Raw genomic sequence first — 22,060 nt, 5'->3', positions numbered from 1 at the left:
TATTCAAGATGCAAGAGCATCACTGGCTTATAGTCACCCTGGCCTCTGCTGTAAACCTCAGGTCCTTTTTAGCAGAGCTGCTCCTCAGCCAGGTGCCTCCCAGGCTGTCCTGAGACACGGGGAACCCTGAGCTTCTTCCTGAGCATCATGAGCTTTCTGTTGCCCAGCTCTGAAGCTTATCAAGGTCTTTGCCATTTGTTGTCAGCCACGCTGGAATTCAGAACTCAAAGGACAGGTTTCCATTCATTCCAGAGCACTGCACTATTTTAAGAATCTCAGTGGAAACGTAACTCTAAATACAACAGGTTTCTAACTGGGAGTTTCCTCATCAGAAGCAAGAAACACCGTTTTATGAGCGACTGCTAATGCATTGTATTTACCAAGTTTGTCATTGTCAGACTCACCAGAGGCTGACTCCAGCACCCCTTGCATGGGTCCATTTACAGCCAGCCCAGCTTCCACAAACCTCAGCGGCAAACACCGTTTCCACACAGTTGAAGAATCAGGCCCAGTTAGCATTAAAAGTTTTGTCTCATATAGGGCAAGATGAAGATGGACACTGCCACCTCTGCTGTAAGGCCATGTATAGTTGACTATATTCAACAATCCTTAAGAAAATACGTCTCCAGTGCTTCTGCCCAGGGTATTTTAAGGATTTCAGCAGCCACCTAAACTGTCTGAAGCGCTCTGCCACTTATCAAGCACTGTAAAGGCATCTCCTGAAACCCAACACTGTTGTCTGAGGCGCTATTTACAGGACTGTAATGTAAACTCTGGTGTATGTACTCAACTTCTAAAAGGTAACGCCTGTCAAAGGAAGGGTACGCTATCTCAAGATTGCAAAAACATTCGAGTGTTACATTTTTTCTTGACAAAGACATTCCCTTGCCAAAGGCATTCTGCAGACAGTGATACAATTTCTACTGTTTCCAACCACTGAAAAACACAGCTGTTCATCAAAACTTTCTATATTAAAGGAAGCTATAAAGTGTATGTGCTTACAGGAAGACCTTCTTGCCTGTTTGTTAGCTTTTTTTTCTTAAAGTCTCTTAGGACTGATGCATAGTCTTTACTCCAGAAACGTAAAGATAGTAACAACACGTGAAGCTATTTCAGAACAACTGATTTCCTTTGAGTTTTTAAGAGATTAAAAGGCAAAGTCTTGAAATCCTTACATAGATTTTACTTCTTTAATGCCTCACTCTATGGCTCACATCTACAAGGATAATTTTTTACTTTAAATTTGAGTGATATGTAAGGGTTCAGCCAGCCCCATCCAAGAGTAAAAGGTGTTCCTTACCAAAGCTTGTTTGTGATGGACCTGTGATTTGGGAAGATCCCATTCTCCGATCTCCCTGAAGCAGGCTGTACAGTACCTCTTCTCACACACCACGAACCCCATGCAGCACTGTGATGATCAACCAGGCTCCACGCCTCAGGGACCCTTTTTATTCATTGGCGACATGGATCTAGTAAAGCGACAAAACCAGCACTAACAAACTATTAAATTAGTAGCCAACAAATCCACAGGCTACTCCCCAGACAGAGTGGCTATACCACAAACTGGTACAACTTCTACACGTAAGATGGTTGGAGCTGGATTTTTTTCTTGCGTGATGCCTGGTTAAAAGGGTGATGTCAGTTCATCCTTTTGCAAACCAGCCTTGAAACCAGCTCTCTGACAGATATGAAATGTTAAAGGAAGCTGGGCCCCTTCCATGAGGAATAAGGAGCGGGCTAATGCTTGACCTCATGTTAAGTACTACTAGGAAGTGGGTAGGGGCAGGAAATCATCTATTAGTTGCAACTCTCCGAAGGCAAGACAGTCGCATTGTTCCCATTTTTACTGGGCTGTCTATCTTCTTTCATCTCTCCCAATTCTAAGACTCAGCTCTCCAGGGTGACAGACAACAGCCAGACCAGGAACAAACCAGAGTGTTTTCCCTGTGGGTAATTTCAGCAAAGACAGACTCCCTTAGTTTTGGGGGGTTCTGGCTGCCTTGGGTGTTGCCAGTATCATTTAGAGTTAGATGAAACTGCTTCCAATGCTTCAGCTACCAAAGGCCATTCGATGTGAATTTATACATATATATATATACAAACCGATGCAATGGAAATGAAGAAACACTAGTTAATTACCAAAACATTTCTCATAGAGCTCTCAGCCATTGCCCTGAATTGTGTATTAACCTGCTGTTAGTTACTGGAGGTCACTCACCTGCTGTTCCAGGCTCCTTCTAAAACAGATGAGAAAAAGAGTGATTTCTATAAAGGCTTCTGAAAGCCCTAACAGTACTTCTCTGAAGGCCACCCAAATTTTAGAGGTGATAATTACTTATCTCAGCCAGCACCTACCTTTTCTTTCTAGCACAGGCTGTTGATAAAGAGCTATATGGAGTTCACATCAGTTCTTCTGAGCCAGCTGCTACAGCAATAACATTTTTGCATTCATTAGAAAATGAGTTTTTTCTTCATAAAACTATTGCTCGCTCAGGTGAGCTAACTAAAGATGACTAACCATGAATCCCTGGTGGTAAAGGTGGATCGCCAGTCAATCTGCAAATGGGATGGTGTAACAAAGTTTATACAATATGTAAAAAAAAAAGCCAAACATAGAATCTGTACATCGAAAGAAAATCACCATTCATTCAGCAATGCCACTAGTTACTTTTTAAAATCTATGAAATATTGAACCAGATTTTTGTATGAAGTGCATCGTGTTTAAAAAAAAGAAGAAAGAAAAAAAAAAGAAGGGAGAAATAGAGGCGAAGCACTGTTACTTTAAATTGGTTTTAATACATGTCTTTGCAGGACAGAATAAACAGGTGTGGATCCAAAATTCATCTGAAAAAATCTGCATAAGGTGTAACTATAGTTTGTACATTGCTATGGAAATGCTTAATTTTCTTTTCTTTTCTAAGTGCATTATACCAGAACTGTAATACTATATATAGCCAAATTAAAAATTACATAAGCTTCAAAATCCTATACTGCATGTGTTAGGAAGCATATACCTGACTGTGAAGGCCATATTGTAAGGGTAAGTGTGAGAAAATTTGTCAAATACATTAATGTGCATGAGTGAATCAGTAATTGCTAATTCTAAAAAACTATAATCTTTACTACAAATTACGCCACTTTGGTAGACATTTACGCTTATTCTTCCATCCAGATATCTAACAGGATGATGCATCAACCAGTTTTAATCATTATTATTGCATTCGGCTGGGGAGAAAGAAGAAATTAAATGCATCACAGTGATTGTTATTAAAATGAAATTCAATACAAAGTAATACACATGGGAAACAGCCACAGTAAAAGCAAATTTACATAAAAATGTTCTTATTAAGCATTGTGTCACTCAGTAGGTTAAAGAGCTTTTCAGTAAAAGCCTGAACTTATTCACGTTTAACTCAATGACAACACATGAAATTCAATAGGAGTAGAAATTTCATTTAAAAAAATCCATGCTATGAAATAAAATGCATGACATTATTCGTTACGGTGACAGATAAGTCGCAGGAGGATTGCCCATTACATCATGCCCACTGACAACATCACTGGGTTTTTGATAAATCCTTGCATGGAGAGACAGGCAATGTAGATCTAACGGAGACTTAATGGAAAAATTACTTAATGGAAAATAAAAAGATTAGGTGAACAAGAGAAAGTAATCCTGTGAAAATTAAGCCATAAACCATAATTTTTTTTCAATATGCCCACTACATCATTTAGAGTTGATCACTTAATCCAGTTATTCAGCACACTGAGTGCCTTGTTAGTCATTGTGGACTTTGCCTATAAATCAACCAAAGCTTAAACATAGCGGCAATCTCCTAGTACAAATGCACTGATGAAGATGGGGCCCAGAAAAGGAACAGGTCTGGATCATCCAGTAGGGCCAATGGCACAAGCTTAAGCCATGTGAACACAAAAAATTACTGTACCTCCCAGCATCCTTATGCTTAAATTACCTCACTATAAATGAGGCACATTTCACAGTGCTTGTAATAATTAGCACTTACCAAGCATCTTTCAGAAGTGCTTTGCAAACATTAAATAAGGTCAGAAATCTCATTGCTCTTTCATTACAACACCCACAAATATGATGGGGAGAGCCTCCTCATCGATGTCAGAGCAGGGACTGCAGGTCTTAACTCCAAAAAACAGTGTAAAAAGAGGTGAGGATGTATTCCTAACTGCCATTTCACAAATTGCAAAAAGAGTAGCAAGGAGATTAAACAACTTGTCAAAGATGGACAAAGGAGTTGTAGCTGAATTAAGGATTCACAGCTTTGGCTCCCCCGCCCCAAGATAAAGGGTATTTGCTTGTAGCATAAAGCCACAGTCTGTGATGAACTGGGGTTTGAAGAGACAGCACTGCAGCCAGAAGGTGTAAAATTTCTGCTTTACAAGCAGCAAGACATCTGTAAATCAGTTTAATCAGTTAAATTTAGTGCTCGCTATGTGCTTGTACAGGTACTTCTGTAATTGCTTCTTGACACAAATGGGTTAGAACATTAACTGTTACTTACTACTGAGTGATAAAAAACAAGGGGAATGAGTATGACTATATTCTGCACAGGTTTTTACTTTTCCCCCATCTCTGATGCAAAGAATGTAATTTTGTATCCTTGGAGTTATCATCTCAGAAAAGGGCTATTTTCACATACTACATAATGGCATTACTGGGGTTGTGATGCTGTTTCCACAGTCCCTGGGAATGATACAAAAATATTGTTATAGCTCTCCGAGACATATATAGAAAAGGAACATTTATTCAAAAAGTTCTGCAGTTAGGGAATAACTCCATTTCTAGTGTAACTTTTTTCCTCTGCAAGAGCTAGGCCTTTTATGAGAGCTCTTGATGCATAACCATTATGAATTAGAAGATCCACAAAGAAATCCAAGTGTATTCTTGAAGATTCTGGACCTCTCCACAGCTTCTACATGTCTCAACCCTGGCTGCCACATGTCATCCCCTTCTATAAATAGGCATTGCATTTTGCTGAGGAAGGTCAAAATGTGTGAGGGGTGTAAATACTGCAGCAGTCATCATTATGTCATGCATTGATTTATTCTTGGAAACCTAGGAGCTGTGGAAGCAAGTGTGTCTTACAGAGCCACAAGTCCCAAGTTCCTCAACAGAGAACTACAGTAAAACTTTGGAAATCACTGCACAAGCAGGAAGAAATGTCTCAGGTTCACTGAGAAAACACAGCATGCTGTCTCAGTTCCACGCTTCCCATGTGTTTTGCACCCTGAGGACTCTTCTTCCTTCCACCTTCACTCACTCCTTCTCCACTGTATAAAGTAAAGACTGCACATCTGACAGTCTCCAGGATATTTGGAAGAATTATTAAGACAGGTCAACTTTCTCCAGTTCGACCTTTCTACAGATGTTACCTCAGTTACTAGGACAGGCTCTGTGATAAAAATACTTTAGCTGGTCTCCATTCATTTTAGTGGGTTATTAAAAAAATCATTATTTAAGAACTATAGATAATTGTGTTTGCTTTGCTTTGGGCAGTCAAATACCTACCCAACTCTGCTGTATTTTAGAAACTGAGAATCTGTATAATCCAACCAATTTAAGTACATGGTATCTGTCTTACCAGTGCCAACCCAGATACATAGACATTTTAACATTTGAAGCTGAAGAACAAATCCAAGCTTCACAACTCTAAAGTTACCCAGTAACTACTGGAAAAGGCTTAATACTGGTTTCAGCAAGAAGAAATGACTATATGGATGTAAAATACTTTCAAATAGTAACATGGCTCAAATTTAAAAAAAAATATTTTTTCCTTTTTTTTTAAGAATACTTTTTTTTTATGATGGCCACCAAGATTTTACCCTGAATTTACTAAGAACTTAAAGATAAATAAAATGTTACAATATAGAATATATTTTTGTTTCTATTCAATTCTTAGAAGAACATGTTTCTTTTAAATAGCATCTCCATTCAAAGAGGAAGCAGTAAGGAACGGATGAATGCCAAATTGTGCTTCTCTCACTGAAGTTCTTCATTTGATTAAAACAGCTGGATCATCGACTCTCTTGATTTTCCAACTCCGACCCATTTAACTAGGGAGAAAAACACGTCTATTAGGACAATTACTGAAAGTAAATATTATAATCAATGAGCTGGAATAATTTTCACCTTTCATGATGCTTCACCACAAACTGGCCAACTTTGTACTGAAATACAATGCTAGGAAGCTTTACTGTCAAAAATAGCATTACTCCTGCTGCCCTACCAGACTAGAAGTATAATATACTGAAGTTTGAAAGTATGAAATAATTATATCATAAACAAAGCATTGCAGATGTAAGGCTTAACGGAAGGTCAACTATGTTTGTTGCAGGTTTAACTGCAGGTCTTGAGTGATAGGATGACTAGCTAAATCCCTTCACAAAGAAGCAAGAGCTCTGCCAGACTGAAGTCTTCATGATGTGGATCAGGTGATAGTGACGCACACATGCTAAAATATTCTTAAATATATAAGGCTGCAATTAAAAACATTATACAGTGTGAGCAGTCACCCCAAATATTGTAATTGTTCCACTACAGTTTTTATTGCCCATAGATACTATTGAATTGACTGTAGGTAGGTCTCCTTTCACCATCAAACCCACCAAGGCACCCTGCCTTCACAGACAGCCAGAAAAGTAAAGTAAGGGGAATTTCATTTACATATCCCATTGCCCTCATCTGTGTCCATGACCACACACGGGCCATTCACTGAGTTTCAGGCTCTGCTATCAGTTGCTTCCTAATCCATGAAAAATACTGAAATTGCCACAGTTGGAACTAGGCTGTACTCCCCAGATGTGACATTTGATGTGCTTTATGGAGGAAAAAACCAGCACACGTGCCAGCTTTTTAAGTTTGCTACTGTAGAAATTTTCCCTTCCTAACTCCACTGTTCATGCCATACTTCAGTCTTGGTGCCTCTAGAGAGAGCTCTAGCAATTAGATTTGAAGAAAACTGGATGGCTTAACCTTTGGAGATTGAAAAAATGAGAATCTTACTGTGACCAAAGTGACAGAATTGGGCTAAACAATCCTGTATGTACACAATACATCTCCTTATACAGGTAAGTATGGAAAAGGGGGCCGGGAAAGTCTATGTTCAAACAGGGATGTAGTGCAGGAAGTGAAGTGAAAGGAAGAGATTAGGACATTAGACTAACTGCACTGAAGCATGGTGCACAGATTCCAAAGTTTTCACTGTCAGAAAGTGGCAGTTTGCCAAAAAGCAATATGCTTTTAACCTTCCTCCTGTTAAATCCTTGTCAGCAGCAGCTTGGAGCTCTTTGCAACACTGCCAACCTTCCTGCAGAACATCACCCTTTGCTGCTTCTTGGCAAGCTGTCATTTACCATCATCAGCCCAACTACAGGTACTTCCATTGCCTCCTGCCCAGATCAAGCCACTCCCTGACTAATGAGTTGAGCACTTCTACATAGGTGTTCCTCACATGTACGTCTACAGGAAGATTTACCGGGTACTCCAACATGGTTTTCCACGCAGCGGATGTAATTCTGAGCCTTGGGTGGGAGGTCCTCCCATTTTCGTGCACCAGTTGTGTCAGTCTTCCACCCAGGCATTGTTTCATACTCTACTTCCACCTTCTGTAGTATCTCCTGATTAGCTGGGGGAGAACAATTTTTGTCATCATTGATTTTAGCTGCTCTACCTCAAAACAACGCATCTATGGTTCTTGACCAACAAAGTCTTTTGAGTGTTTACTGTCTGGTAAATGAAAAAACCCAGTATTTCTGCTGGTTGGTTCATTCATTTTCATTCATTCTTAACTAATAATAATTTTTATTACTTCGAAAGATAACCGATTCAAGAGGACCCACGAATCCAGTTTCCTTTTCTAAAAACCATACGATGTACTCTATGTTGTCAGAAAGCTACAGTACTATTTTTAAGGAAACAAATTATTTGAAGTTTCTAGTAGTTCCGCTTTGGTTCAGATTTACACATAATAGAAGTCCTCCTGTAGACAAGGCACTACTGTTTTAAATGTTTTTATCTTTACAGATTAATCTAAGTAACCCTAATTTAATTAGGGTTTTATCAGGCTTGCTAAAAACCTAGATGTCTTCAAGCTTCTCCCCACTGGAATTTTCACTGTGTGCACAGCCAGGAACTACCACCACTGGTGGGAAAGCTGGTTGCTACCAGCACCCCCCATCCCTCCAACCCCCCCCATCTCAACAGAACAAACCCCTCACCTTGACACAGACTGTTACAGGTATCTTGAAAACATCACTAATGTAAGAAGATTATGTATTACTACATCTTTAAAACTTTAAGATGAATCGCATTGAGAGGCATTATATATTTTTATTAACCAGAATGTTACTGCAGTTAATTACAGTTATATGATGGTACACCATGAGCAGCTTGATTCTGCTTGTATCTGTCTCATTTCTGGACAGCTTAAGCACTGCTTTTATTTTTACTTTACTTCATTAAAGGCTATTGCCAATGACACACAGTCACTGACTTGAGTCCTGCTGACTTTCATATCCCTGGTGTTGTCAGTACAAAAAATATCTAATGGGACAAGACACAGAGGCCCTAACACAAGATTTTATTTGCTCTGAACTTTGTCATTATACATAGAGATGCAAGGTGAACGGAAAATGTTAATGTACTGATACAGAAGTCTTTATACTGATACTACAGTTCCACAAATTTCTACAGAAGGTCTAATGAAAAAGAAATAGAGCCCAATTTTAAAAAGCAAACAGCCTTTCCCAACAGGTGTGACTTAACAGGCAGGAAAGAGAGAAATGAACATACATATTTAACAACATACCTGGAAAATAGGGAATTCTTTTTCCACCCAATTTGTAAGCAACACCAATTTTAATTTCATCAAGGACATCAAGAATATCCAGTTTTGTTAATGCCAAACTGAACAGAAAAAAAAAACAACTGGTTAGATACACAAATGATTAATCTCCTCTTTAAGAGTTTGGTGTTTTTTTCCTTTCTAGTTTTGAATTCACAAATCCAGCTCAGGCAACCCAGCAAGCAGAAGTACACAAATATATTAAACTATGAACATTGTTAATTGAATTCACGCTTCTAGGATGAATACACGACTGAGTTACTAAGACATTTCCAAATGCTTAGCTGCTCATGCAGGGGCCCAGTACTCAATTCACTGCATGAAAACACAGTGAAAGCTGACTATGTAAAGTGGCACTTGCTGGACTTGGTTTAGGTGTGCATGATGGCATTTACATCGCTGCTAAGGGAGTATTTCTTTTACTCCTACTAATTTACACCAACTATAAGGCAGACTTATTTACTAAACTACACTTTTAAAACATACTTCACAAGCATAACGTGGCTACTAAAATCATGTATACAGTTCAGTAGGAAGGATCCCAGCCTGACTTTCAGTGCCTGGGCTGTGCCGTCAGGGTTGTCAGTTTTCTGAACCTTTTTCATCTTGTGAATGAACACATTTGAACACAGAAATGGAACCTCAAAAAGACACTGTAGCATTCACTGATCAGAATAAAATTGCATTTTAAAACTAGTCAATTTTTCTAGAAACAATATGCCAAACCTTGTCTGGTAAGAATATGAGTAGCACAGGATTTAGACAGGTATGGGCATAATAGTCCATGCTATATGTGCTCAGTAAGCATGTGATGCGCACAATGATTAAATAAAAAGACCTTTTGGGAAAGAAGCAGTATAGAGCCAGTTCATCCAACTTTTTAGAAGTTTTATCTCCCCATGTTTTTTAGCTGTCACAGTTACCAGAGGTGAAATAGTTTTGTTGATAGAAGTGCAGTAATTGTATAGAACTGAAATGGAAGGAAACATGACACCTTCCTAATACTATTTCCATATAAACTAGAGCTGTGTAAGTTAAAGAGAAATATAAATCCAATGGAAAAAAAAATTAAAAACCCTTCTGATAAATCAACAAACAAAGATCATTGTTCCTTTGTGACATCACCTGCATAAGTCTCAGACATTAAGATGCCCAAGGTCACGTGTTTGCATATGTGAATAAGTTTGCCTGGATGCATGAATAAGCCTACACTTTATATGAACAAACCTGTAATGAAACTTTTGCAACCTTTCTGAAAATCAGTTATAAATTAATGGCTTGTGACAGTTACTCGCATTTTAGCATTAGACATAAGCTAGCTTGAAGGCATTATGGTCTTGAACACTTCTTTTAAACCGCCATTTTTCCTTTAAAATGTCATTTTAAAATTATTTTATAATTCAAAGTACATATATCAACCAAGTATGTCACTTAGTCCTGAAGAGAATAAATCTTAGCCCATTAAAAGCAGAATTTATAATGCAATATCAGACTGCATTTTGTAAAGACATGAACCTGTTGGGATTGGAATGAAAGCTGTGTCAGTTGCCATACCCTTCATGTCATCCCACTTATTTCACTTAAAGAAGTAGGGGTTCCAAATGATACAGAATGGGCCCTACAGGTATGATCCATTAGAGTCAATCAAAGCTCAAAACCAGCAGCTTTTAGATCACAACAGAAGTCAATACAAAAGCACTGTATCAAGAATACTAGAGCATACTGTCAGAAAACTACTATATTGGTCCCATCTACACTGGCCATTTGATGTAAGCAAAATGGAAACATATGTGAAAAAAGTCACTGCTACGATGTTGTAAAATCACTTGATTTGAACAAAAACAAGTCGAAGTAATTAGATTATTAATAGCACCAAGACAATTCTCAGTTGCCCATTGTGAATTATTTTACTGCTTAAAATGTAACACTTTACTGGACTTATATTAATGTTACCTACATATTTATTCTGCGAAGCACAAAATTATCACTTCCAAATGTAGCGCAAAATCTGTGATGCTTACGCAGTGAATCCGTTGATCATATGAGCATATTTCAAAATGACAAGATCTAACCAGCCACAGCGTCTCTTTCTGCCTGTCGTTACTCCCCACTCGTGGCCACGGGACTGTAAAAGATCTCCAATTTCCTAAAAGACAGAAAGAATACTGATGGTATTTCACTGAAAAATAGCAGGAAAACCAATATAAATATAGATTACTAACAAGAAAAATACAGTTGTTCAATTCCAAGGCTTTTTTGTACAAAAAGAAAAAGAAAAAATAATTAAGTTTCATTAGGAGAGAACTAAGGCAGAGAATAAAGCCCTTCATGCAGAGGATTTTTGTTTTTCAATCACTAGCGTTTCTAAAACACTTACTTAACAGAACATGAAGTGGTTATAAGGAGAAACTTTCCTTCCTTCACCTGACAGGAAGATTTCCTTGACATTTCAGCCCTGTTTTTAATTTTGTGTTTAATTTCTTCATTTGGTCTTTTGGCATCTATTGGGGGGGGGGGGAAGACTGTAAATGCTTGGGACAAGAGCAATGTCTGCATGACGTCAAGGTCAACAGACTCCTTGACCATGCCCAGGGCTCATAGGTTCTACCACAATAGAAGACTGCTGACTGTTCCCTTCTGGCTGGCAGCATTTATTATGTGTTAAAAATGAAGAAGAAACTTTACTCTCATGATTCATAAAACTGAAGGATATCACCAATTCATTTGAGCCGTTAGAGAAAGGATTATAGTGACTAAATCCTTACATTAGATTCAGACCACTGACCTAGAGATTGCTCTGTGTGTAGCGCATAATCGATACCCTGAGCTTTTTAGGTTCTTGATAATGAAAATACAATAGACAGTTTAAAAGAATCAGAACCTCTCCACTTCTTTTTATTGATCTATTTGTGCATGACTGGCTGATGCACACACATTTATTCTCCAAATCACACAGAACACAGGCTGTTAAGCACAGAAGTTGTATCTTGTAGTTTAAGTTTTCCTGTGATGCACTGACAAGTTTCAGTCCACAACAAACTCTTGCCACTGAAAAATGCACCTAATATTACATAAAATGATGAAATCTGTTTTCACATAATTCATTACAACAGAAGCGTGGTCACTGTAATGTAACATCATTTTCTATTGTTTCTCTCCTCTGAAACCTTAAGTTTATGATGTAATTCTCCTCTCTTCCGAGTGCGATTGCTCGACATTATTATCACAGTGCTTATTTATCATTGGTATACCCTTATCCCATTCCATTGACCTTATTTTTTGGCAACTGTATATACTGCATTTCATAACATTAAACCTACGTTAATCTGCTCAGTGGGGAAGGCTCCAATTCCCACCCGAGTAGTATATGCCTTCACCACACCATACACGTCACCAACATGCTGAGGAGGAACACCAAGTCCAGTGCATACACCGCCTACAGTGCAGTTCGATGAAGTCACGAAAGGATACGTGCCTGTCAAACACACAACAGCACAACTCCGTTTCAGCAATGATAAGAAACAAAGCCTGGTTTTCCTTTGAGTTAAAAGGAGATTTTCACCTGTATGTTTGCTTACAGCTAAACAAACAGCAGCCAAAAAGCGGGGCAAATTCTTCTTACTGCATGCTCCCATTTTGCTTTTAAGAGAACAAATTTACCCATTCTTACCTAAACTGCTTCCTCCTGTAGTGAATAATATGTATTTAGATTTCTATGCTCCACAGAAACCCCTTAAAATGAAGGATTTTTTCCACTCAAATAGCTTACTCATCCTGACAATTTATATAAGCATATTATTAGTGAGCAAGAAGTTCACAAAGACAAATAAGAAAATACAGTATTTTCCTATATTTACAGATCTATCAAGTATGTGCTACCTGTTCCAATGTGTCAGCTTTTCTGCATTCATTCTTTCCAGCTTCCACTGAGGAATGCCCACAAGGCATAAATTTAAAAGCATCTCCATACTACTTCCATTAGGCACTGGATCTATTATAGGATGATGCTGCTGTGCAAAGCTTTTTCCACTGTCCTGTGTACCAGAGAAAATATTTCACTACGTCCATGGAGAGCCTGGTGTAAAGGTCACAGTCTGACATTCCCAGCGCTCTACACAAGTAACTCTCTGTATCTGCAGCAAATTGTCTAAGACTTAAGAGGTTATTAATGATCTTAGAAAATCTCTCCAGCTCTTCATTTCGTCTTCATGGAGACCTAAGTCATTTAATTAGACTTTTGGTAAGAGAGCAGAGCAGACATCAACTGAAGAAGCTAGGCTTACGGGTTATCTGCACCAGTTTAATCCTCCCTCCACTGCAGGGGAATTATCTCAGCAGCACTACGAATGCCTGGAATGTATGGCAATGTGCATCGTACACACATTTAGAAGCAATAAAGACAATATCTAGAGTGAAATTTCAACTCCACTGGAATAAACTTCAGTAAAAATTGATATTTAAACCCTAAGCATTCGATCCCATTAATGATACAATCTCTGCCTTACTCTACTTTTGGAAGATCTGTACTATTTTGTTTCTTTAACTTCCTGCTTATATAAACACAAATCAAAATAAAACTCATCTCTTCAGAGTTAAATTGAGTTTAGAATTTAACTTACCAAAGTCAATATCAAGTAATGCTGCATTGGCTCCTTCAACAAGAATCTTCTTTGGAGAGCCATGAAGGGCTTCATACATAAAATAGACACCATCTCGAACCATGGGTCTTATTTTTTCAGCATACGCCTGCCAATTTGAGTGGAAATGTCAGCTTCCTCAGACAATGGTGGGAAGCAGGGAACAGTGTTCACTTTTGAAACATGGAACATACAGATAACCCTAACACACCAGCCTCCATAACTGTATTTTACTTGAAAAATACAACCTTTAGTTAAAGGTTCAGTGTATTGAGCTACTCACATAAGAAAACATGACTTGTTATGGCATTAGAATGCCATAATTTCTGCACCTTTTCTATTCACACAGATGTTGTACGTCTACTTATTTTATTGATATAGTTTCTATATAATGTGTGTAAAGTTTAGACAGAGAGGGGGACTTAGTAGTGCAAGCTCCAAAAGAAAAAAAAAACCAAACCACTACTCATTAATATTAAAGAATATCTTTAAAGGTAGGGTGTCAGCTTTGAACAATTATCAGCCAAAACTTGGGAAAGGTAAGAAATTTTCTTAACATCCTTTTTCTTCCATATTCACAAAAGATGTTCTACTATAGTGGCTCTTTTGAATTTATGTATAAATAGACATTTTTCTTATAACAGCAAGATCTTGAAACACAGCTTCCACAAAAAATTCTTCAATAACGATGGAAGTCTCTCAGACAGACTAGATCAGTCACGGCTGGAGACAGCTAACTGGAAGTGTCACCCTGCATTCACTTGGCTACTTTAACACAACAGTTATGTTAAGTAAAATATTATAGATAATTAAATCATCCACTAAATTTATTTTGATGCCCACAATAAGAGAACATTCTATTGCAGTGCATAGCTGCTGCCTATTAAAACACTTCAAACAATGAAGATATGCATTTTTAATTTAAATTAATGAATTAGGTTTTGTAAGTAGTTGTTCTCGTCATTTCATTTTAACTCTATTAATGAAAACAAATATTACTATTTTCTTCTATACTTTCCCTGAAACTGAACAAATATTACAAGTGTTAAATCCTTACCTTTAGCTTTTTCAATTGTCCTTCTATATCTATTTCCAAGGTGGGAAACATTGACTTGTATTGTTGTGCCAGATTTTTAAATCTGTAAAATATTGAAATTGTATCTATGAAGGACATAGCTACTGTTCATAGAACTTTTGGCAAGAACTCGGATTATACACAGTATATACTGAGAGCTATAGGGAGAAAAATACCCAGAATTTCAATACATCAGCCAGTGTATTTCTCAATGTAGAAAACTGTATTTTAAATTAGGAGAAACTCTGTGAAGTAGTATCAATATACACACATTCTTTTCAGTTTTCTTCTCCTTCTAGACAATTCATATATAAAATTCAGATGTATTTAAAAACATCTTCTTAAAAGCACATCTATCAGCCAAAATGTATCACTCTAACATTAACATTTAGAAATTAAAAAAGTTGTACCTTGAAGAAAATTCGTCGAAGTCAGAAAGGAGGTCACAAATTCGAAGGCCTGTTCGTGCTGCTTTGGAAGAATATGTTGGTCCAATCCCCTTCTTTGTTGTGCCAATACTGATTAAGAAGAACCACCCCAAACATGTATAAATATATTTAAAAATATACTCTATGCTAAGTAATTTTGTTAAAGCTCTTCAGTATATCATATACTGGGCAGGAAGTCTGAGACATAAAAGAATTATTACAGTTCTATAATAATATATAGCATTTTTCATGCTCCAGTGGATTTGCATAAATATTGCTAATATTCACAGCATGCAGTAAAGCATTAAGCCTCGGGTCTGACTGACACAAGCTTAGTTGAAACGATGTGTGTATATACATGTATTATACAGTAATAATGGTTACTGTACTCTCCCTGTGGTACTACTACATCCCTTACCACAAACAAGAGGAAACAAATGTAATTTTCACATGTTCACAGTTGCAGCACTGCCTACAGTTATAAACAACAACCAGTTCTGTGAGCGATCAAACTGGTTTCCTATGGCTTTGCATTATTCAAACGATCTCTGTCCTATGAACTGTTGCAGTCTTTACCTTGATGAGGATAAAAATGAAACTGTTTCCCTACCTGCATGCCTATTTTCATGTGCATTTTAGAAATACAGTAATTTTGAGATCTCTATTTGTATCTTAAGTTTGGCTGAAATTGTCCAATGGGATCAAAACCTAACAGACAGAGAAAAATACAGTGTGTCCACATTACCCTTTGTCTCTCAGAAACCAGAATAACAAAGTACAAATAGTTACATACTCTGCTAAAGTGTAAGATTAAAATTGAAATAGAAACTACTATCTCCATGAAGTATAAGCAAATATACAGTAAATTGCATCAATGCTTCAGGGGCCTGATTCAAAAAAGCATCACTAGCCTGATATCAAACTGGATGTTTAGCATCATGTTAATGGAAATCAGTTGTGAGGATTTGGTAGGAATTTCAAAATCTCTCTATACGCTGCAGGGAACTGGAAAAAGGAAATAAAAGAATTCATACCCTGCCTTTTCAGTAATACCTCAGTTTGTTCACTAACATAAACAGGAGCAAGACAAAGTCACAGAATTACTAACATCAGCAAGGCTCTTTAGAGATACATTTCTGCTTTCCAAAATCACACCAGTTTTTCAAATTTGCATACTTATTCATTAAATGAAGGTGCTCAAAATATTTACTTTTTTCCTTCTTGTGCTTGACGTTGCACTTCCTGGAGCCCATCTACTGCCTGGTGAAAGTCAAACACTGCAATGGAAAATCAAATGGACACAGTGGGAGACCAAAGAAAAACATTATTTAAATCACAGACATCTACAATTCCAAGAGAAAGGCTTTGTTATCATTGATAGTGCACAGGCCTCCCCTACATGAAAACAAAGCAAGTATTCCTTAAACATTGTGAAAACATGTAAAACATTACTCTTTAGTGAATACAAATTCTATGATTATGCTTTAGATACACAACATATAAAGAAGCCGTATTAGATCAAATAAATGACCGCTCTGTGGAGTAATAACGTAGTTTAGCACCATAAGCTAAGCAAACCTCTGTGAGTTTTCTCCCCTTCCATCATCACTTACCTATATGTGCTCTATCTGATATAATCAGTCTTTTCTCCCAATCTTTTAAACCTGTCAGAAGATATAAAGAAAAGCAGGATTTCAGCTGTGCTGACTGGCCAGACTTTTGAGGTTTGCTTTCAGTTTTTCTATGTCCTTCTTCTAGTTCACATAGCTTCTTAAAGACAAAATGGATAAACCATAGTATCAAATATCAGCAATGTTTTTATTAAACTTTTCTCATTTTTTACTTTTCCAGCTTTCTCATTTTGTTACGGATAAAGATACTCACTTCTTCTTAATGCCAGAATTGTGTGGCTTACACATAATTCTAATTTTAAGGAAACATTCTTATTTAATGCATAATCACTATATGATAAATCACTTAAACTTCATTTGTGCCTCAGAAAGTAGAGAATTTTTATATATACAATCATAAACCGATTTACGATGCAAAGGACCTTAGAAGGTCATCTGGTCCAAAGCCTTGCCCAAAGTAGAACCAAGTGAGTTTACATTTGGGCACAGAAATGGGGACACAGAAACTCTGGGTTAAATCATCTCACTTTGAGGTGACAGGAAGCTTTTCTAAAGTGTGTGGCAATTTATTAACTATCTAAAGTATTATCAAATGCTATAAAACTCCCTGAAAACCCATTAAAAGATGGCTATTGACAATCTGTCTGAAAACTACAATACAATTCAACATTTTTAATATGGTTTTCCTCATTATTTAAAATCCAGAATGTTATTGCATTGAGTATTTATGGTCAGAAACAAAGGCTTAAAAAAACCCCTCAACCTGCTGCCAGTATAAAGAAAGGTTAAAAATGACTCTATACAAACCTTTCTTTTCATTCTTTTCAGCTTCTTCAAACAGGCCTGGTAAATGTATAACCACTCCATTACCTTTAGGAACATAAATTATTTATTTTAAAGCAGGAAATAAAATACTCATTTGTAGGATGTAAGGCATGTTAAACATTTGCTGCCTGAAGTTTTATTTAAAAAGACCAAGTTTCTCATATTTCTCACAAAGCGATCTTGAGAACTTTTTAGATAAATCCTCATCTTGGGTAAGCAGCTACAAGCCTGCTAAAAGAGAGAGAAAACAGAGCCTGCCTGTTTCAGATGTGAATGCTGGGCCTGCTCTGAAGCCAGCTGAGGTAAGCGAATTCTTGCCTTTCTTTGTGGTGGACTTTCAACCACAACTTCAGCCTCAATTGTTCACTTGTAAAAGCTCAAAGAAGCCTGTGGCCTTACAACACTGACAAGCCTGTGTGACAATATTTAAGTTTTCTTCAATATTCACATATTTGTTTTAAACTCAGCTCAAACTAGTGCTGTAATACATTAGCAATGCCTTCTCCCTGTTTTTGAGCTACAATATCGAATCCACAAGCAATACAGAGCATTGCTGATGAGACATGGAAAATTAGTGATGTAGTGGGCTGGAAACAGCTGCTGCTTCCTTCTTGGGAACGTCAGAAATATATGCAAGAGCCTGCCTCACCCTAAATTTAGGACAACTTAAGTTATAGTCTTTACTAACCGGCAAGGGAGTAAATCAGAAAGCAAGACAATACACCATATCTAGCAGACAGAAAAAGTATGTTTCATGCATTTAAATCATCCATTTGGAAATTATAAAATGAAACAAAACTGAAACACCATGACTCACTAAAACTTAACACTCATTTCTTGCACATTTTGTATATATTTTTCTGTCACAAGTAAAAGGCTTAAATTTGCCTACCACTTAAATACGAGCTTAAGGTCCAGTAAGCAATGCAAACATTTTTATGATGCCATCTGCATTGAGTGTCTTTACAGTGAAATACAACATCACCTTAAACAGTTGGTAATGCGAACAAAAAGGAGGCTGGATGACAGCCCTCCAAGCAGAGCCCTGTATCTTGGGGCCTGTTTCTGGAAAGTCAGTAAGGAGATGCCAGACATAAGTTATGTTATTTATTTAGCTTAAGTGCTGGGGTTGTGTCCTCAAAGAATAGCATATATATTTCTGCAAGTATAAAAGGAGTGCACAAGTAGAGGATGGATTCCAAACTTGTACCATGAAGTATAAGGAAGAACAACACAATAGAAAGAAACTTCCAGTCTTCTAGTAGCAGAAACTAAACTGATACTGGAAGTAGTGTAACTCTTCATGTTAAAGCAGCAGTGAAATAAACGTCAGACAGCTGAAGCTAAAGCAAATCTAACAGTTACCTATATGTCTTTCTTTGCTTGCTACTATAAAATATGGTTGCAGCTACCCACCATGTGATGTTATTTTATTTAATAAATTCCAAAATAGTCTTACCAATAAAAGAAATTGCCTTTGGATTAATGATGCCACTAGGAAATAGGTGAAAATCATATTCTTTCCCATCAACAACCACAGTATGGCCTGCGTTATTCCCACCCTGCAACAGAAAGAAACACCTGAAGATTAACAGTCTTATATCACCACTCTGAACTCTCAGCAGATGATCTGAGAAGATCATCTTTCTGTCTTTATATATTCATGTCTTAGGTCACTGTTTTCTCCACCTTATAGGTTCTGGAGACGCTGTGGTATTGAAAAAAAGGCTCAGACAGGACAATTAGGGGGCTGACAGATTTCAGCAGGACTGTGTAGAATTACAAAGCAGAATGACACCATTAGGACTGGGGCAGAGCAAGAGTAAATGCAGGAGTGGTGGCAGAAGCTAGAAGAGAACTGAAACTTTCTGGGAACAAAACCGGATCGAACTACCACCCACAGAGTCCTGTCTCTGACATGCCTACACAGTCCCATCTTTTCAGGGCATCTTCTGTGCATGGTCATTTCTTCAGGTTTAAACCTACAACACCCAGTATTTCCTTCCAAATGGAAGCTCCTCCTGCCTGCCCACCTGCAAACAGCTACTGCTTCTAACAAGATGGAAGGTCTGCATAAAGTTGGGAGTATACGTAGTCTTTGCAGCTTCACAAAATCTCCTTGTCAAGGTATGAACTTCCCAGTTAACACCACCACCACTGTATGGTGTCTGCTACAACTCATACCTTACACAACTATCTACCAGACCTGAGAATGGGAGCTGGTATTTTCCTCAAGAAACTAGTTTTTCAGAAACAGCTTTAAAAGAGAATGATGACTTGAACACACAAACTTGGGAAGAGGTGAGTAAATCAAGATCATGAGCTGATTTGAACAGAAAGAGTAAAGAGTTTTAAAAATTGGTTTTCTCAACAGGCTTGATGTTTGCTGCTGTTCTGTCATGATGTAACTTTTTCTCCTAATGATAAGGTTGGGAAATCTGAGTACTTGTCTGCCCTGGTGCTATAGGCCTTCCATTGTTCAAAATGATTACAAATCTTCATGGATTATACATGAATGATGTATAAGTGTCTAGAATGAAGTCATCTACTGGAAGTAGAACTGAAACTGTCACTGGTAATTTGCAAATAAATAAGAGTGTTGGCTGAATACGTAGAGTTGTTCTATGAAAACTCTGAAAACTGACAGTCATCTATAAAAATTAATAATCTAACATGTTCTTCAACAGTTTCATCTACTCTTCATTTACTCATTTGCCCATTTGTTTGCATATAATATACAGAAAAATAGCAACTGACATTCCTTTCAAAATGTGGATATCTACTGAAACACAACATTAAGAAAATAAAAGCTGCAGGTTATTTAAAAAAAAATCAATTTTTTTTAAAGTAATGGGATGCCTTTAATATGCCTTTAAATATGACAAAAGTAAGCCTCATGTTTTGGAAGATGCCAGCTCAACAATGAAGTTTAAACAGATAATCTGCTTGCTAAGTGGCAGCTGAGTAGTTGTAACAAACTGGTGCATGCACAGATCTCACTTGATTTAGCAAACTGCTGCATAGCTCATCCTTGAGCTGGAAAGGACTCCCAAGTGTCCTGCTAATACAGAGTTATAACTTGTCCAGAGACTTCTGAAGAAAGCAGAACCATCCTGGGTATTCAGCCTGCCTCCCAGATACATTAAGTCAGTTGTAGGACCCGGATCTAGTTTAAGGTACTGAACTATCTAGCAGGCTATTAAATCATGCAAGGGACTCCTTTACGTGATATTTAAGAGGCCTGAGACTGGATGGAATGCAGTGGTTGAAACATGAGTTAATTTTATTATAGCAGAATCAGGCTTGAGAAAGTGGTAGTAATATCTGAGACAATCAGCTTTCCTTTTCTGCTTGCCTATAGACAGCAGCAAGATGGAAACTTCAGAAGAGTGAACTCCATCTAATACTGATGTAATTTCTACAAATAACAACTTTCACGTTTCCCCAAAAAATGGGGAACCAGGCTTCATCAAAACTATTTGCTGTCAACTCATACTACAGTTATTACAAGCTGCTTTCCTTAATCAACATGAATATGAACAAACGAAATCAGGCTTGAGGATTCACAATCTGAAATAACAGCATTCTTAAATTATAGCCAGAAGTGTTTTCTTGTATCCTAAAATTTTAGAAGGTGAGATATACCTGCGTGAGAATGCTTATGCTTTTGAAAATTTTCCTGAATAACTGACACCCAGACAAATGCGGTCTCTTTCCTTGGCAAATGCTTAAAAAGAGACATTTGATCAATCAGCTGTGAAAGCTGACATACATAAAAAAATGCTGAAGCACAGAAACATCAGCAGCTATGATACATCCTTTAATTGCCAAAATTTCTGAATCCACTTTCAGTCCCTCTAGACTGATAATATAAATCAAGAATTCAGTGACTGACCTTATAAAACAGCACTTCTCTAATTTAAAGCTAGTGTTGATAACTCTGGAACCGTTTTCGTGCACTGCTCATGTTGGTCTGCATTTCCTAAAAAAAGTGACTTCTGAGTGTATTTTTACAGCTCAATTCATTACATTTTTGCAATATAAAGTTGTAGCAGAGCACTGAATTGCCCAACAGACAGGACTGAACTTACAAAATATACCACTGATGTGATGAGATACTTTGTTATCTAGTCCTCTCAGTAATTTCTCACATTCATAGCTATTCTAACAGCATATTGGCAGTCAAATAGCTCAGATATTACAAGGTATCTACTCCTTTTCTAATTTTACTTGAGTTCTGAGAGTCTACACGAGCCACTTCTTTTGCTTACAAAGCATAAGGGAAACCTAAAAACTTGCATGGGCTTAACCTAAAGATTACATGATTGAAGGTGCAGAGAACTACCTGGTACACTACACTTCTTTTCCTCAAATGGTATTTCATTAAAGTGATGGCAACACTAACACCCCCAGTAAGTATTCTCTGGACCACCAAGATGCTTCAACTTGGATCAAGAGACCTTTGGCATCTCTGCTTGGACCTTGCTTCAAATATACCTCTGCATGAGCTTCTGTTTAATACCCAGACCCAGCTCACAGAATCTGGGCTGTGCACCACTGATCTCCCCTGAATTTTATTTATCTTTCA

At 37.4% G+C, this 22,060-nt stretch overlaps 1 protein-coding gene across 2 annotated transcripts in view; it reads right to left on the bottom strand.

Annotated features, from left to right (window-relative positions):
* Positions 1–2,776: 2,776 nt before the first annotated feature.
* The window catches only part of ADSS1 (adenylosuccinate synthase 1), a 31,848-nt gene continuing 12,564 nt past the window's right edge, over positions 2,777–22,060 (bottom strand). For both annotated transcript variants that reach the window (XM_037395369.1, XM_037395368.1), the window contains exons 2-13: positions 18,932–19,034; positions 17,455–17,517; positions 16,630–16,680; positions 16,227–16,293; positions 14,999–15,106; positions 14,571–14,652; positions 13,496–13,622; positions 12,197–12,351; positions 10,898–11,022; positions 8,841–8,938; positions 7,509–7,658; positions 2,777–6,087 (exon numbers count right to left, since the gene is read on the bottom strand). In XM_037395369.1, the coding sequence (XP_037251266.1) occupies positions 6,035–6,087; positions 7,509–7,658; positions 8,841–8,938; positions 10,898–11,022; positions 12,197–12,351; positions 13,496–13,622; positions 14,571–14,652; positions 14,999–15,106; positions 16,227–16,293; positions 16,630–16,680; positions 17,455–17,517; positions 18,932–19,034 (1,182 nt within the window). In that variant the 3' untranslated portion in view covers positions 2,777–6,034. The remainder of the gene's footprint in view (positions 6,088–7,508; positions 7,659–8,840; positions 8,939–10,897; positions 11,023–12,196; positions 12,352–13,495; positions 13,623–14,570; positions 14,653–14,998; positions 15,107–16,226; positions 16,294–16,629; positions 16,681–17,454; positions 17,518–18,931; positions 19,035–22,060) is intronic.

Source organism: Falco rusticolus, chromosome 7 (genome assembly GCF_015220075.1).
Source record: "Falco rusticolus isolate bFalRus1 chromosome 7, bFalRus1.pri, whole genome shotgun sequence".
NCBI classification, from domain to species: domain Eukaryota; kingdom Metazoa; phylum Chordata; class Aves; order Falconiformes; family Falconidae; genus Falco; species Falco rusticolus.
Note: the sequence above shows the minus strand (reverse complement) of the source record. Positions and strands in the feature narration are given on the sequence as shown.